The sequence below is a fragment of the Carassius gibelio genome, chromosome A17, assembly GCF_023724105.1.
Source record: "Carassius gibelio isolate Cgi1373 ecotype wild population from Czech Republic chromosome A17, carGib1.2-hapl.c, whole genome shotgun sequence".
NCBI classification, from domain to species: Eukaryota; Metazoa; Chordata; class Actinopteri; order Cypriniformes; family Cyprinidae; genus Carassius; species Carassius gibelio.
The window spans coordinates 8,840,666-8,856,972 of NC_068387.1; the positions used below are offsets into that span (position 1 = coordinate 8,840,666).

The window sequence follows — 16,307 nt, forward strand, 5'->3', positions numbered from 1 at the left end:
ATTTTATGTGTTTCCAGCACATGTCAGCTAATAGAGGAAAAAGGAAATGTGTTTCTATCATAATCTATGCAAAAGTTATTCCATTCCAACTGAAGAAAGGAATAATACCCTTTTTGTATACAATTTCCGCCTACACAAATATGAAATGTTCCTATACTGTACATACCTGCTGTGGGGAATAATGCAATATCTGTATATTATTTTAAAGAAAACACTCAGAAGTTACATAAAAAGCTGCTGTTTGTGACAAATAGTATTATTTATGTTGTTTCACATATGATGAACCACCTCAATACAATGTGATTTTTGTGTGTGTGTGTGTGTGTGTTTTCTGAACAGTCTTTGAAAGAGGATAAGTCAAACTGCAAACTAGCAAACTGCATTAAATTATTAAATATATCCTCTGGCCAGATGAAACCAGCATGATATGGTTTTATTCCATGTTGCAACACAGGTCAGATTGCGCAGAGGACTTGTCTGGTTCCCCTTGTCTTGTCCCGATGGCCATCTAGTTGACAAGGTCTTTGCAGGGTATCTGTCTCTCGACCTCATCTAGTTGACATTGTCTCTGCTAACATTCAGGGTTGTAGAGGTCATCTCTAGGTGCTGATCCACCATCTGGTCTGGAAACGGAAACAGACTGGATCTAGTGGCTACGGTGACCTCAGAATAAGCATGAGACAGATTAATATTAGCGTAGATGCCATGATGTAGCAAGTACATTGGGTGTTTTGGGAAGTGTTCCCGGTTCTGTTTGACCTAATTAATGCAGCATAAAAATCATTTAACGGAATTGAAATATAGAAATGGTACAGTGTTTTATGTGTAAACCAGATTAAAGAGATGGGTCTTTAATCTACTGTAAATCAAACCTGACAGAGTGTGTCTGCCTCCCGAACAAAGTTAGGTAGATAGATCCAGAATTTGGGCACTAAATAGGCAAAGGATGTGAAGGACTATAATGTGATATAAGCTCACTCAAGTATGGAGTCGCTAAACTATTCAGGGCTTTATAAGTAATTAGCAAGATTTAAAAAAATCCTTTCAACCTTAAATAGGAAGCCAGTACAGAGTTGACAGAACCGGGCTAATATAGTCACACTTCCTGGTTAAAGTAAGAACTTTAGCTGCTGCTGCTTTGGAGCAACTTGGGTTTGCTTATTAAGTGTGCAGAGCAACCACCCTATAAAGCATTACAATAATCTAACCTTGAATGAACACATGAATTAATGTTTCTGCATTTAACATTAAGAGCATAGGTTGTAATTTTATGAATGTATGATACATTTTTAAGATGGAAAAAATGGTTTTCAAATGCTAGAAATATGGTTTTCAAAGGAAAATTGCTGTCAAATAGCACACATAGGTTTCTAACTGATGATGAAGAATTGACAAAGCAGCCATCAAGTGTTAGAAAGTGTTTCTAGATTATTACATGCTGTGGTTTTTGGTCCGATATTGAACACATCTGTTTTTTGTTAGTTTTTTTTTCTTCAGAATTTAGCAGTAGGAAATTATAAGTCATCAACTATGCATTCTGTTAGTTTTGGTAATTGGTATGTTTCATCAAGACTGCAAAAAAATAAAGAGCAGAGTATCATCAGCATAACATTGAAAGCTAAAACCAGGTTTCCTGATGGTATCTCCTACATGTCAAGGGTGAAAATCAGAGGTCATAGTTCTGAGCCTTGTGGTACTCCATACTGTACTTGCAATCGATATGATATCTCATCATTCACTGCTACGAATTGAAGACGGTCAGATAAGTAAGATTTGAAACATGCAAATGCAATTCCACTAATGCAAACCAAATTTTATGGTCTACTCAAAAGAATGTTGTAGTCGGTAGTGTCAAACGCAGCACTAAGATCCAGTAGCATTAATGGAGCCATACAACCACAATCAAATGATAAGAGCAGGTCATTTGTAACTCTGATGAGAGCAGTCTCCGTACAATGATGCAGTCTAAATCCTGACTGGTAATCCTCACAGATATCATTTATTTCCAAGAAGGAACACAACTGAGAGGATACTGTCTTTTTTAGTATTTTTGACAGAAAAGGGAGATTTGAGATTGTCCTGTAATTTTCTAGGATCAAAAATTACATTTTATCTCTAATAGTATCGGTTTCTTTCTTCTAAAAGAGATGAAAAGTAAGCAGATCTAGCTTTTTAAGAGCTTTTCCATAAGTAGAAGTACTTGCCCTACATGCAATATGGAATACCTCCAATTTTGTTTTCTTCCAGCTGTGCACCATTTTCCAAGCTGCCTGTGAGTATGCTCATTATACCACGGTGTTGGACTGTTTTCTTTACACTTCTTTAAGTGTAAAGGAGTAACCATATAAAAAAGGTCTAGAAAAGAGAGTCCATAGTTTCTGTTACAACATCAAGTTTTTCTTAATGCTAATGGCTAATGGTATTTTTCTGTAGAAATGATGGAAGGAGTCAAGTTTGCAGCTTTAGCCATTTGGAGTACACACAAGCCTAAATAATTATCAGAAATATCATAACTCTGCTGCAGAATTTTAATGCTATTAACATAAATTCCATGTGTTAATTCTTATTGAACTATTCATTAGTGCCACAAAATAATTATGAGATTACTTGTATTTAAATTAATCAAAACCAAAATTTTCTTATCCCCCATAATAATTCATGATTCAGCTGCATTCAATTGAGAATTCAGGTAATATGGTTTAAAAATAATATTAATAATATAAAATAATAACTTGAAATGTAATTGGAATGTACTGTAATAACTACTTGGAATTATGCATTTCCCCAAATATCCCAAAACATACAATAACAATATTTTAAACAATATAACATGTTTAGTCCTTGAGGCAACATCAGTTTTAACAGAAATCAAAAAAGAAAAAAAAAAGAAAGACAGATGTATTTACATCACGTGAAAACAAAACGTATTTTTATCATTAGAAAGAACTATAATGGTACCATGACAATGGATAAAAAATAACTGAAATAGGCCTAAAGTTCAACTTGCTTTGTAAGCGTGGTTAAAAACAATTCATGTTTTCAACGTTTTTAAGTCAATTAAATAATTTAATTGGATTGATATATGTTCATACAACATGTGTCATATTAACAAAACTTCTCATTCACATTGCTAGCAAGAAAGAAAACAGCAGGAAGACAAGATCCTCAGCTTTACAAAAATTCGATGTCACTGTATGCCCTGCAGGAGTTGATTATTGTTGAGAAATCCACCATAACCAAAGGTCCTTGTCTTTTTTTGTTGCAGCAAAGTCTCTTCTTAGTCATCATTTTAACTAGCTTAATCTCACATAAAACAGGTTCAAATAGTTAATATGTCAGTGTAGCAACTTCATGAATACAATTTGCCTCAGCATTCACTGTTCACTATAAGTTGTTACTTTACGATTTCAAGTTAAAATCTATTATCCAGTTAAAACAAAATGTACAATACAACATTAGCACAATTCTCATGAAAGCGTAATAGACTATTTGCTCTGAAAAAAGCTTGCAGAAAGCTCAAAGTGTTTGATGATCATAATTAAAAAAAAATTAAGATATGATGAATCAGAAAAGAATTAGCTTATTTGGTTCAGTTCTCTTATTTTTGCCCTCAAGTGTCTTTTACGAATTTTGATTGTCCACTTAATGCTGAGTTTGGCAAAGTCTGCTGCTTTAAACAGAGCCATGAAGACGCCACACAATATGGCTATGGTGTTCCACGGGTTTGCTGTGACTATCTGTTCAAAAACATAAGGCACAATTAATTAGACCCTCTGTAAAGCATTGGATATAAACGTTCAGACAATTTGATAAGCAGTTTAATATTTAATAACATGCTCACTTACATCTTTTACTTGCTGTATAAATGGATCTCGCCATTGAAACACAACAAAGAAAAGCTCATTGGCTTGCTCTTGTGGTGGCCTCTTGTCGATGTACTTCACAACACTGGACTGAAATAAATATGGAAAATTAACCAAATATTCAGTATTTGTGGATCAGATTAAGAATTAGCTACTAAAAAACCTAAATTGGTTGACCACTAATCTGATAATTATGAAGAGCATGATCTCTACATGTTCTATGGTGGTTATGAATCTGACTATTATGCTGAAGTTGACAAAGACTGGTAAATAATCCTATAAATAATATATTACCTCCTGTCTAAATTCAACTGATTCATTTCCTCTGCCTGACGTTTTGACCAAAGACATTTTGACCCATGTCCGAAAGCCTCCAGAAAAGGTCCACATTGAGTAATTCCTTTCACAGTCCATCATAAAAGCAGCTTTATCTGAGCTGGTAAGAAAAAAAATGATTTTACACAAACAGGAAAACAAATCTGAGTCATGGTAGACGTTTCAATATAGCTGTACCTTTCAAGCATGTCACTAAATTTGGCAAAAATCATGTAACTGATTGCGCTGAAGTCCTCTTCCGTTTCATTCCGGCTGAACTGGAGGAATATAAGTTCTCGGTTCCTCACATCAGTCGGCCCTCTGACAACTATGGCTCGCTTCTGCCACAGACATGTTACGTAAATGATTATTTATAGCACAATTTATTTTAAAAACATGCAAGGAAGATCTAAAACATACTTGTGTCTGGTTTGAATATGGCCCGTGGTAAATAACCTCCTCTTTTATACAGTTTCTCTCCTCTAGTATGCCCAATGCAACAAGAGGTGGAATGTTGTCATGATAATGATGCACGCAGCTTAATAACTGTGCCTTCCCAGGATACAAAGCTATTCCTGTTTGCAAAAGAATCGTGAAAAATACTGTAAATATAGATTCTGATACCATAACAGTGTATTATAGCTCACCTGGTGCAGTAAACTCCTCAACCTCTTTGTATGAAACAGACATGACTGGATGATTGAGCTTCTCCATGAAGTCTGAAATGGTTTGGTAGGCCAAGAACACAGCGACCGTAGTGAGCAGCAAATAAATGAGGACAAGGATGACTGTGAAAACATTCTTCAGGCACGCTTTGTTGAAACCAGTGGGCATTAGATTGTTGTCCACAATGTCCTCATCTGCAACATTTAATACAAGTTTATTTTAAAGCCATGTCTTTAATAAAACACACAATAAATGCATTCAAATAAATAAATAAATAAATAAATACAGACTTTATTGTCACAGAAAGGGACATTTTTTTCTAGAAAATATCTATCTTTGCAAATTAACCTTCTGAGATTGTAAAAATAAATGAATATCTTAATTTATAAAACTCAATTGCACCAACTAAACCATCACACAATATAACTATAGCAGTCTGAGAAAAGGAGGAAAAAACAAACATACAGATGCAGTTAGGTGAAAGCGGTTTATTTTGTGATTATTCTGCTGGCAGTTTTCTTTTATTTCAGCAACTTAATACAAAGTGTATCATACAATCCAACTGGCAAATTAACTCCTGAAGATGATGATATGAATATATTAATGCATGCAATATAAATCAATCAATCAATAATCAGCAAAATATCTCAAAATATAACCATAGGTTTTCTGTCTGCATACATAGATCTACATTAAAATCTAGATCTACATAAACAGAAACTTGTATTTATTACTGTCATATTTTTAGGAAATAATTTCAGACCTGGTGAAGGGTCACAGCTGGCTTGATCTTGCTCCACTTCAGAAACATCATTGTTTTGGTAAGACCCAAGTGGCCCAGCACAGTCTTCACCGTTAAACTACAATGCAACAAGTTACATTAAAAATGTATAGACATATATAAATATATATGATAATATTTCGCTCTGCGCCCGGTTGCTGTTGAAATGAAGAGCTGCGGTCAGCTGTTATCACATGACTGCAGATGTTCATACGCACTTTCTGCGTTACTACGATCGCAAGCAGAAACCCCGATGATATGAGTCCTGCAGGATCTAACCGCATTTCACACTTCAGTTTCATTACCTCCTGATAAGATCGAGATGTGTCTCTCCTCAGCATTCTGCTTCGCCTCCGAATATTTGGGGCATTTAAAATTTGCCATCAACTTTCAGGAGCAGGATCCAGGTTCATTTCTTACGGATCGTCCCGAGGAGCTGGAACGAGGCACAGAAAAATGGCCAAAAAACATGCCAAGCGTGACATCACAGTTAGTTTGGGGAGGGCTTGGGATACAATCCTTGATCTTTTTCTTTAAAGTTTAACGTTACTCAGAATCTTCCATAGGTTCTGTTTCGCTAATTTCTTTCGCATTTGGTTTCCCCTTAATGTTTTCTCTTATGATTAAAATCACACTGTCGTATATTATAATAACAATTAATATACATATCCTTTAATGAGAGGACAGTTCTTACTTGCATAAACAAAGATAGGTATTTTTACATCAGAGCTGGGAAACTTTTAATTATATATTTTATTTTTTTTACGCAGAGACAACTTCTGTATGTTTTAAGAGTGAATGAACCGTTGTCATTCACCTTCGCGTGACTGTAATGTCATGAAGGACTGACAATGGCGTGAGCCAATAGCATTCGACAGCGAGCTGTGACGGAGCATTTCATTGGTTGAAACTTTTAAAGAAATACGCCCCTTTTAGTGAAGGAGTCGCGAAGTCATGTGATTCAGACAGTTACACGAGGACAGAAAGGAGTTAATTGTGTAAGAACAACACACAATTGACATGACGTAAGGATGCTAATTAAAAGCTTCATTTGTTTGGACTATTATCGTGGTTGTTTTGTAGCTTGATAAAAGTCATGCACAGCTTATATATTGGATGAAAAGATGTGTGGGGAAACAATGATGCTTAGCCAATTTTAATGAATGATAGAAGACTTGTCTCGTTAGTGAACAAATCGGTGTTTTAATAAATCGTTTGAATTACTGATTCAGTGATTCAACTTAAGTCCTTAAAAGTTACTGAACGAATCTTAATGAATCTTTTTGACGAACGAATCAAAAGATTATTATGAGACGAAGGTTAATTACACTTCCAGGTTAGCATTAACACATATATATATATATATATGTAGCTATCACTTAAACACTGGGCACACCATTTGTGACAACATTTTACACTTATATTTTAAGTATAAATCGGTTTAAGAAATGAAATGTAAGGATGATTAAGCCATGAATTTCACAGCTTTTGTATAGGACTAAAACAATTACCATATAAACGGAAAGAAGGCTTACATGACATCCTAAGCAGCTAGCCTTGTCTGAAGTATAAAATTCCACAGTTTTTGCTCCATACATTTTTTATTTGTAATTGCATGAGTACGGGCTAAATGTACAAAGGCATAATAGAGCACATAAGCTACAGTAATAAACTGACGGTAGAAATATATGTCAGTTGTACAATATTCCATGTTGAAAAATGTTTTGGGGTTCAGTTATTTAATTTTTCCATATAAATATTAAGATATTTTAAAACATAACCTGCATAAGACGTGGCTTGGATTTTTTTTCTAATGCATGCAATACAAACAAAACAAAAAAAAGATTCAATGTTGTTGTAAATGTAGAGATTCATAAAACTTTGTGGATAATCCCCCATGAAACCGTGGGAATGCATTCTTTTAAAGTCCCGAGGAGGACCGTGCTCAAAAGGAGAGTTTCAGTAGTGCACGTCACTTCCGGACCACCTCACGTGAACGGAGAAACAGAAACTCGCGGCTGGAAGTTTAGAAAATTCCGAAGCAGAAGTTACAGTGTTACAATCTAAGTCTAGGACCAAAAATAACGATACATTAAAATGTAAGACCGTTAAGTCCTCAAGCACCACTCACAGAATCCGTTTCAAAACAAATAAAGCATTTACAAATCTGATTGTGAAACTGATCCAAGATCAGCATAAAATAGGCTGAATGGAAACCAGACCCTCCTATGACAACAAGGAAACTGCCGCCGCAGACTCGGTTCCTACAACATATAAACCTCAACACGACAGTCCACGATGTTTTATGCACATATTGTTGTATTATACAGCTTACTAAGTATTTGTTCAACAAATGAAAGTAAAATAAAACACGCATCAAAACCGGTGCGTCTGTTTACCGAGGAGGAGTTGCAAAGATACGATGGGAGCGAGGTAAGCTACGTGTTGTGTCACACAAACACTGAACTAGTCGATATTTCTTCAAATACTAAATGCAAATTGCATTTACTAAAGATATTTAAACGCCCCCCACCCCCACAGGAAGGACAACCAATTTACATGGCCATTAAAGGTGTTGTGTTTGACGTCACAGCTGGAAAAGGTTAGATGTTTTATTTAACAACGTTCTCCGGGCTTTTGTGTGCTAGAGGAAGTTATCAACGTGTTAGAGGAACTACATCTATCCGTGTAATTTTTAATAGACAAATGCTTTGTTCCTTATTTTGCTATTTGTGTAAACCACTTGGCTACTAAATTTCCAACAATGGAAAAAAATAAACTGGGATTCCCAGGGCTATTTAGCATAAAGTTCCAGGAGCCATGGGAACTCTTAGAGTGAAATTGTGCAGTTATGTTAAGTTCTACTCTATTTCATCACCTAGAAATTGTAATTCGTTATGGCAGTCTATATAGATTTACGTAATCAAGAATGACAGGGGCGTTTCTTGTTCAAAGTGTGTGGAAACGCTGTTGTGTTTCTTTTATTTTCAGAGTTTTATGGAAAGGGAGCACCTTATAATGCCCTTGTTGGCAAAGACTCAACCAGAGCTGTGGCCAAAATGTCCCTTGACCCAGCAGACCTCACTTATGACACTGTAAGATGGGTATTTTAACAAATTCACAGCTGTGCCACAGAAGAAAAACATTTCGTTTCAGTTTCTTAATATAAACCTGAATATTGGATTCCACCAGACTTTTCTGCACTAACTTTTTTACACTATTTCTATTTGTTAGACGGACCTCACTGAGAGTCAACTACAGTCTCTTGAGGAGATATTCAAGGGCACATACAAAGTAAAATACCCCATCGTGGGATACACCAGCAGACGCGTTCTCAATGAGGACGGCAGCCCCAATATAGACTTCAAACCCGAAGACCAACCCAGTTTCAACATTAAAGATGAGTTTTGATGCATATACTAATTGTCTTCCAATAAAGCTATCTAAAAGTCAAATCAAAAGTTTGAATCATAGTTGTTTGTGACCTTTGTCTTTACTCTTAAGTGGGCATGTGTACATTTGAGGTTGTCTGGTGGTCTTTCAGCCTACAATCATAGAAAACATTATGATGCATACTGTCCCACGTGGGTTTTTCCCTGGTGGGCTGCTTTGAATGTCATTCAAAGTGGCCACCTACAGGTGTGATTAAAAAAAAAGACATAGGCTTATTTGTTTGACACATTTACATGTATTAAATGATGTTAAATAATCATTTTAAATGCTTGAGGCGTCTAAGAAGTGTCTGTAATTGTAAACGCATGAAATCTCTTGGTTTCTATCACTGTACATGAGAGGAAAGTTTGGTGATTCACTTCATTTAGAAATTGAAATTGCTTGTGGTGAGAGGTTTCATATTACAAATTAAGCGTTAAAATATCATTTCACAACAACATTTTTACTCAAACGCCAGCTCAGTCATAATTATAGTGTTTGTGTCTAAGCTTTAAGAAATGCCCTCAATGACCAGAAATGACCAGAAATGTTTCACATGAATCTGATAGAGAGAGATAGAGAGAGAGTTTGTTATTTCAGCTTGTCGGACTGTCATATTGGTGTCAAATAAGAAATCTAGATGCAATGTGTTTATGAATTTCTGAAGAAACACACAGGCAGGTGTCATCTGGTCTAAAAAAAAAGTTTAATGTGGGTCAGGCAGTTGGAAAACAGCTGTTAAAAAATTGTGTTTATTCAATTAATATATATATATATATATATATATATATATATATATATATATAATATATTTAGGATTGAAAAAAAAACAGTATTTGAAAAAGTAATCTTTTGTAACATAATTATTTATACTGTAAAAGTAATGCATCCTTTATGAATAAAATGTGTATTTTATTTATTTTATGAAATACCTATTTTCTAACTCTAAGGTATGTGCCTAGAAAAAAATAAAATAATTCAAACCTAATGAGAAGTGTTCACTGGCATAAAAAGTGTGACAAGAAATCTAGTTCTGCCCAGTAAAGATAAACTTCAAACTTAAGATATAGATTTTTTTCAACTCCACATGATTGACTTTTCCAAAACATCAAAAAGCTCCTGATGAGAAGGCAGTGACCTCAATTTCTGAGGAGACTGTAAGCAGTAGGTGGGTATGCTGAAAACCATTTGGTCCAAAGCAGTTTTTTTATTTTCATAATGAATTGACCTATTATGCATCTCATGTAAAAACATGGGGGCTGGACGTTTTCATGAACGATAGTGAGTCAGTCGGCAAACACTGTCAGATTCAGAGTCTCAAAATGATAGTTTACTTTTTGTAACTAAAATTCCCCCGGGTCTCATTAACATTTACAGCAAAATAGTGAATCATTGTAAAAGCGCCTTTACTGTAAACACTGGCCAAGATCAATTATGTTTCTATTTACCAGAAAACCTTCAGAAACTAAAGAAAGAACTCTGAATTACTGTCCTGCATTTTATCTAACAAGTTAAATGCAGCTGTTAATGATTGCTGCCTCATGTCATAGACTTCAGGAGGGTTCGCCAACTTCACCATAAACCGCTCCATCTGACCGACAAGACATCACCTGTCATCAAGAAGGCCCAACAATGCCTTCACTTTCTCCGAAGGCTGAAGAAAGTGGAACTTCCTATATACTAGCCATGACCCTGTTTAACAGAGGGACACCTGAGAGCCTGTTGACCTATTGCATCTCGTCCGGGATTGGCATACGGTGGAGGAGAGACACAATCTCAGCCGGACTGTGAGAACAGCTGAGAAAATTATTGGACTCATTGCCACAGCTACAGGACTTCTACACAGAGCGCTGTGTGCAGAGAGCTGGTGGCATCCTGAAAGACTACACACGGCCATTTTATGGATTGTTTACATCGATGCAGTCAGGAAAACAACTTATCTGCTAAACAGCTTTCTTCCTACAGCAGTCAGGCTGCTAAATCAGAGTTTGTGACTTTATTGTGGTTATTTTTTATTGTAATATTTTAATATATTTAAAGTATTTTAAATAATTTTACTACAATATTTATGTTTTAGTATTTCTTAATAATTGTTACTGTTTTACAAGGCACTGAACCATAAGCTGTGGACGTGTGAAACACAATTTGACAAATAAATGACAAATAAAGCATCTATCTATCTAAAGATATTAATCTCTATTGTTTATGACTTCATTTCCATGTCTGTTTTATTCTAATACAGAAAGATGTAACATGATATTCATGTTTTTGAGCCTGTTGATCACGTAATTTGATATGGACTTTCTCTCATTGCTGTAGACGTTGTCACCCGCGTGCTACATGCTGCATTCATGCTCACATGAGTGACGTAGATATCACACTTTCCACCCTCTGCCACAACGGCTTGCCATTTGTAGCTAAAGAGGTGTTGATGGTGGGAGTCCGTGATGCTGCTTCCTGTCTCCATTGCACATCAGAATTTCCCCTTTGCCCGCCCACTTTCATTTTGTGTAGAGCCCGGGCTGTCTCACTTCAGTCTGTCCGAGTCTCTTGATAGAGTTCTGTTCTGCTCCTGAGTCAATGTAGATCGTTGCTTTCTCCAGCCACCCACACCGTTTGACCCCGACTGAATATTTTAGAGTGGTGAGTAACATATTTATTTACATGTATTTTATAATATAGTGATGTGTTCTTGGTTATTTTTTTTCAATGTTTTGAAGCTGTTAGCTATAATGGAGTTTAACATTTTATGCATTTTACATTACATTTTTTTATGCATATAACATTTTTTACTGTAATTTATATTACAGCTTAATATTTTACTAATAACTGTCATGTTTTAGAAGACTAAAATGTATTTAATTTTATTTTTTTAATGCATTATTTGTGCCATGAACTTCATGTGTTGATTTGCAAAGTTTGATTTTATCATTGCATTCTGTATTTAAGTTGTTATAGTGCTATAATAATAAATAAAGCCGTTTTCACCGATCAGGTATTCTGACCTAGAGGACGGCATCTGTTGGTCATCACAACACAACAAACCTATGACGGTGCTGAGTGGTCACGGCGTGGTAAGTTATCACCTTCTCCAAACACTTTCACACACCTATTGTCTCTAATGTCATCATGGAAACTGATTACTACGTATTTGAATTGACTTACTTCCCTAAATCCCATTGACAGGCTTTTGTTCTTTCTCCTTCAGCCTATTGTCAAATCGTCGACCCAAAGCAGCATGGACGTAATCAGCATCCCAGCCAAAGATGTAAGTATATTGATCCCAAGATCTTGCGCATACAGCATTCCTTAAAGCCTTCTGATTGATAGATTAGTGCAATTATGGATTCTTTTAAGGCTGAGTGTTGAGAACAAAGCCTACAATAGGATGCTACAAAGTCCTGACCTGTTAAATGTCAATAAATCTCACTTAGACATGGTTTAGATGTGATGTTTACAAAGCATTTGTTCTGTTAAACTCTTGTTGCACCAACCCAGAATCCCCCAGTTACTATGTTTAGTTCTGTTTTTAATTAGATATACATCTTAAGTGCTTTGCTTCATCTGATTGATTGCTTTCATTTCTATTAGGTTCCAGTGAATATGGGATTCTCCCTTAGTCAGCAGACTAAAGCCAATCTGACCAACACCTCCCACACTGGTAAGCTGAAAGTCTCACTTCTGTTCTTTGAAATGTCATTGCTTTTTAATAGTTTTTTTGGAATCTTCATGTTGAGAAGAAAAAAAGAAGAAGAAGAAACAAAAATAAAACTAAACAAACAAACAAAACAAAAACAAGTGTAAATGCAGCTTACTGTAAATTAGAAAATATCAACATATGTTGGTTCTTTTTAAAGAATATAGTTTTTACTGTCTGTTCATATTTAGCAGGAAACATCAACCAAAGGCGCTGGAAGAAATTCTTCCATCAAGTACAGAAAAAGAACATGGAGCATCCCCAAAACACACTGTTTGGGCGACCCTTGTCTGATGTCTGTCAAAAAGATGGGTGTCCTCCCAAAGCAATTATGGTAAGAATTGTCATTTTGTGATACCATAGAACTTCAATGCAAAACCATACACACATCTGGTATTATGTGTATGTGATTTTAGTATTTCAAATGTCTTAATTTCCTTTGCAGGATATCTTTACATTGCTGCTGAGAAAGGGTCTGTCCACTGAGGGGGTGTTCAGGAGGGCCGGGAACGCCAGGGCTCTCAAAGAGATCAAGGCGCAGCTCAACGAAGGGATAGAAGTGGATCTGAAAGAGCATTCGGTCTTTTTGCTTGCAGATCTCGTCAAGGTAAGGGACAAGCTTCTGCACTATGATTTAATTTGATGTGATTAACAGCAATTCTAAAGTCGAGAATATGCATAATTGATCATTAACACCTGTCTATTATGTGTGTTTTGATTTGCAGGATTTTCTTAGACAACTGCCTGGCTGTTTGCTAATGGTGGAGAAGTACAAATCCTGGAAGACTGCAATGGAAAAGGAAGGTCAAGAGCAGAAGTGTGCTGAACTTAAAATGTAAGTTATATCTATATATTTGAATAAAAAGTGTTTAGTGTACCGGTAAATAAACTGTGATTGTGACCAGGTTTCCTTCATGCTTTACTTTAGGATGATCAACACACTTCCTGAGCCGAATTTTCAGCTCTTGAAGCACTTTATGGTTCTGCTCTACCACATAAGTGAGAATGCAGATAAGAACAAGATGAGTTCCTCCAATCTGGCTACTTGTGTTTCCCCCAACTTGCTCAAAACAGACACTATGGAAAAGATGGAAGAGGTGAGTGTAGTGACTGAAACAACAAGAAGAAAAGCTTTAAAACTAGTTCCATATGCAGACTTATTTTGACCCATTTTAATGAGATTTCATAACCAACGTGATCTTTTATGTTGCTGATGTGCCCTTTGATTAATTCATGTGTATCTTGTATTTGCAGGTGACGAAACTGACTGAGTTTCTCATTGACAACTGCCCTCAAATATTTGGTGAGGATGCATTGACACTCTTTGGAGACTCTGATGAAGATGAACTCAGCGATAGCCAAGGTACATTTTTGAATATTTTGTCTTTGCCTATGCACTGGAGTTACCACTGCAGATTCATTTCAATGGGGATGAAGAATTAACATGGTCTCTTAATAAAATAAACACACAGAGATAATTATTGTTGACGTACAGTAAAAGTATAGAGCTATGAAAACAGTATGGACTGTATAGCTGTATAGAGGCGGGTCCAGTTGCACCTTCCAAAATCCAATTGGCTATCCAATTCCCACTTGATTTCAAATTGAGGAAGCTATTTCCACAGCCTCAAAACATCTTACTAATTCCCAACTGTCCAGGTTCCTCCAATGCATAGGCAGTCTTTACATACGATGGCACATATTTAGCAAAGCAATTGTAAGCAAAATACTTGATAATTAATGAGTATCTGTCCTCGATTTCTCCTTCAGACTCTATTTCTTCGCACCGTCACGACTCTGCGTACGACAGTAATGACCCTGATGATGACGTGGACTCTATCAAATCCGCCACTGAAGAGAAATCCCAGAAACATTCCAGCGCAGAGGAACTTTGGACAAAAAAACTGATTCGCAGACGTTCAGAACCAGTAATCAACCTCAAACAGGGAGTTCATCAGCACCTTGCCCTCTCCAGGAGCCAGACAGAAACAGACTTTTATGACAAACTCTTAACAAAGCAGATCTCGGATGACTGTATTGTGGTTAGAGCAGGCAACAGCTTGGGGAAGAGCAGGACATCCTCTAAAGACGGTTCGTATTACTCTTCAAGTTCACTTGAGAGTTGTTTCTCCAGCTCTTCGGAGAACTCTATCCATAACAGTCCTCTTATTGGGTCTTCATGCAATCAGAGAAAAGCCCTTCAACGCAAACATTCATTCCCCACCCGCCAATCGGCACCTGCACCGAATCGCTCAGAGACCCCCAGAAAACGCTCCCAATCCATGAAGAGCGCACACATCAGAAGCAGGACTGTCTTCGGGCGAAGCGGCTCCACCAAACGGGCCATCGAAAGAGCCCTACGCCACAGCCAGACCCTACCTGATGTACTGAAACCTCAACCGGAGCCGAGACGCTTGTGTAGCCAGGAGGTTTTTCAGCAGGTGGACAGCAGGATACCAAGCAATCCTCCAAGTTATCAGCAAGCCGTTCAGGACAATTCCCACATCGCTCTCTCGAGCCGTAGATCATTGACTGTACAGGATGCCAGGTGTCTGTCAAAGAAAACGTGCAGCTACTCAAGATCTTCTAGTGAAGAGACATTGGGATTATCTTCTGGGAAACAACATTTCGATATCCACAAAAGAGACAATAAAGAGACATGTTGTGATCGTATGAGTGGATTCTCCTCAAAGTTGAGACAGAGGACCACATCTGAACCTGGGTATGAAGCATCAATGCCAGTTTGGTGCAATCAGAAAGACCTCAGAGAGACATATGTCTGATGTATTGTTCATTTGTATTATTTGTTTTTTATTTTTTTGGTGGAGGGGAAATGTCTTTTGCATATGACCTCATAATGAGGCGTTAACATTTCAGGGCTTCAAGTGCAATTCAGTTGTGCTGAATATGTTGAATTTGATTCTTCATTTTTGTCCAGACTTTCGTGACAATGTGTTGTTCATGCCCTCTGTGCTTTGATTCTACAGCACCCCAAAACCAAAAATGTGACTGAAAGGCACTTTGAGGAAAATTCACTACATAGAATTTAAGTTTTTGTGCAATGTTTGCAGAACTAATGTGCATGCTTAAAAACAATGCAAATCATATGTATGTCTTCTCATCTTCTCATGAAATAAAGACAACATAAAGCTAAAGTCACGTTGCCATACACTTTATGAGTCACTAAGAAAAAAAGTATTTAACAATCATTTTATTATTATTATTTAAGAAAATGCAACTTATACAAAAAAATAATGTAAAAAAAAAAATTCACTATTGTCTACAGTGAGCCCAAAACGTCACACACAGAATTAGATAATGTAATTGAAGTAGATCAGGGGTTTGCAAACTTTTTCATGTCAGGACCCACCTTCAGAGACAAAAACTATTTAAGAAATACATATTTTTTTGCTTCTTCACAGTATTAAACAAGAAATTAAAAGAATCAACGATTCAGCATTGAGATATCTAGTAGGAGCCGTCTAATGATTATACTGAAGCGATGATTTATTTACATGGAACTATCAGTTCAGTGAGTGAGTCACATGTTGAT

General features: G+C 36.4%; 3 protein-coding genes across 6 annotated transcripts; 2 read left to right on the plus strand and 1 right to left on the minus strand.

The window, feature by feature from the left end:
* Positions 1-3,045: 3,045 nt before the first annotated feature.
* LOC128031364 (proton-activated chloride channel) lies at positions 3,046-6,338 on the minus strand. 2 transcript variants are annotated; one of them, XM_052619580.1, is made up of 9 exons: positions 6,320-6,338; positions 5,931-6,061; positions 5,608-5,704; positions 4,826-5,038; positions 4,599-4,753; positions 4,377-4,519; positions 4,158-4,299; positions 3,846-3,953; positions 3,046-3,737 (listed from the first exon to the last, which is right to left on the minus strand). In XM_052619580.1, the coding sequence occupies exons 2-9, from the start codon at positions 5,964-5,966 to the stop codon at positions 3,576-3,578; spliced, it is 1,056 nt and encodes a 351-aa protein (XP_052475540.1). In that variant the 5' UTR covers positions 5,967-6,061; positions 6,320-6,338; the 3' UTR covers positions 3,046-3,575. The 2 variants fall into 2 exon arrangements, with proteins under 2 accessions (XP_052475540.1, XP_052475539.1); XM_052619579.1 differs by lacking the exon at positions 6,320-6,338 and having other exon boundaries at positions 5,931-6,160.
* Positions 6,339-7,559: 1,221 nt separating this feature from the next.
* On the plus strand, positions 7,560-9,086 carry LOC127933425 (neudesin). Its single transcript, XM_052530426.1, has 4 exons — positions 7,560-8,058; positions 8,167-8,227; positions 8,617-8,720; positions 8,860-9,086. Exons 1-4 carry the CDS (start codon positions 7,924-7,926, stop codon positions 9,034-9,036), a joined length of 477 nt encoding a protein of 158 aa, XP_052386386.1. The 5' UTR covers positions 7,560-7,923; the 3' UTR covers positions 9,037-9,086.
* Positions 9,087-9,881: 795 nt separating this feature from the next.
* LOC127933620 (T-cell activation Rho GTPase-activating protein) lies at positions 9,882-15,909 on the plus strand. 3 transcript variants are annotated; one of them, XM_052530712.1, is made up of 11 exons: positions 9,883-11,043; positions 11,377-11,700; positions 12,053-12,131; positions 12,266-12,325; positions 12,649-12,718; positions 12,946-13,088; positions 13,200-13,361; positions 13,480-13,589; positions 13,683-13,851; positions 14,009-14,117; positions 14,525-15,909. In XM_052530712.1, exons 3-11 carry the CDS (start codon positions 12,105-12,107, stop codon positions 15,535-15,537), a joined length of 1,863 nt encoding a protein of 620 aa, XP_052386672.1. In that variant the 5' UTR covers positions 9,883-11,043; positions 11,377-11,700; positions 12,053-12,104; the 3' UTR covers positions 15,538-15,909. The 3 variants fall into 3 exon arrangements, with proteins under 3 accessions (XP_052386673.1, XP_052386672.1, XP_052386671.1); XM_052530713.1 differs by having other exon boundaries at positions 9,882-11,700; positions 12,949-13,088; XM_052530711.1 differs by having other exon boundaries at positions 9,883-11,700.
* Positions 15,910-16,307: the final 398 nt, after the last annotated feature.

Coding starts and splice junctions, on each gene's coding strand:
- LOC127933620 (XM_052530711.1), top strand. CDS start 12,105: ATGACGGTGCTGAGTGGTCACGGCGTG. Junction 12,326..12,648: donor TCAGCATCCCAGCCAAAGAT/GTAAGTATATTG, acceptor CATTTCTATTAG/GTTCCAGTGAATATGGGATT. Junction 13,852..14,008: donor CTATGGAAAAGATGGAAGAG/GTGAGTGTAGTG, acceptor TTGTATTTGCAG/GTGACGAAACTGACTGAGTT.
- LOC127933425 (XM_052530426.1), top strand. CDS start 7,924: ATGTTTTATGCACATATTGTTGTATTATACAGCTTACTAAGTATTTGT. Junction 8,228..8,616: donor TGACGTCACAGCTGGAAAAG/GTTAGATGTTTT, acceptor TTTTATTTTCAG/AGTTTTATGGAAAGGGAGCA. Junction 8,721..8,859: donor CAGACCTCACTTATGACACT/GTAAGATGGGTA, acceptor TCTATTTGTTAG/ACGGACCTCACTGAGAGTCA.
- LOC128031364 (XM_052619580.1), bottom strand. CDS start 5,966: ATGCTGAGGAGAGACACATCTCGATCTTATCAGGAG. Junction 5,705..5,930: donor CATCTCGATCTTATCAGGAG/GTAATGAAACTG, acceptor GTTGCATTGTAG/TTTAACGGTGAAGACTGTGC. Junction 4,300..4,376: donor TTTAGTGACATGCTTGAAAG/GTACAGCTATAT, acceptor TTTTCTTACCAG/CTCAGATAAAGCTGCTTTTA.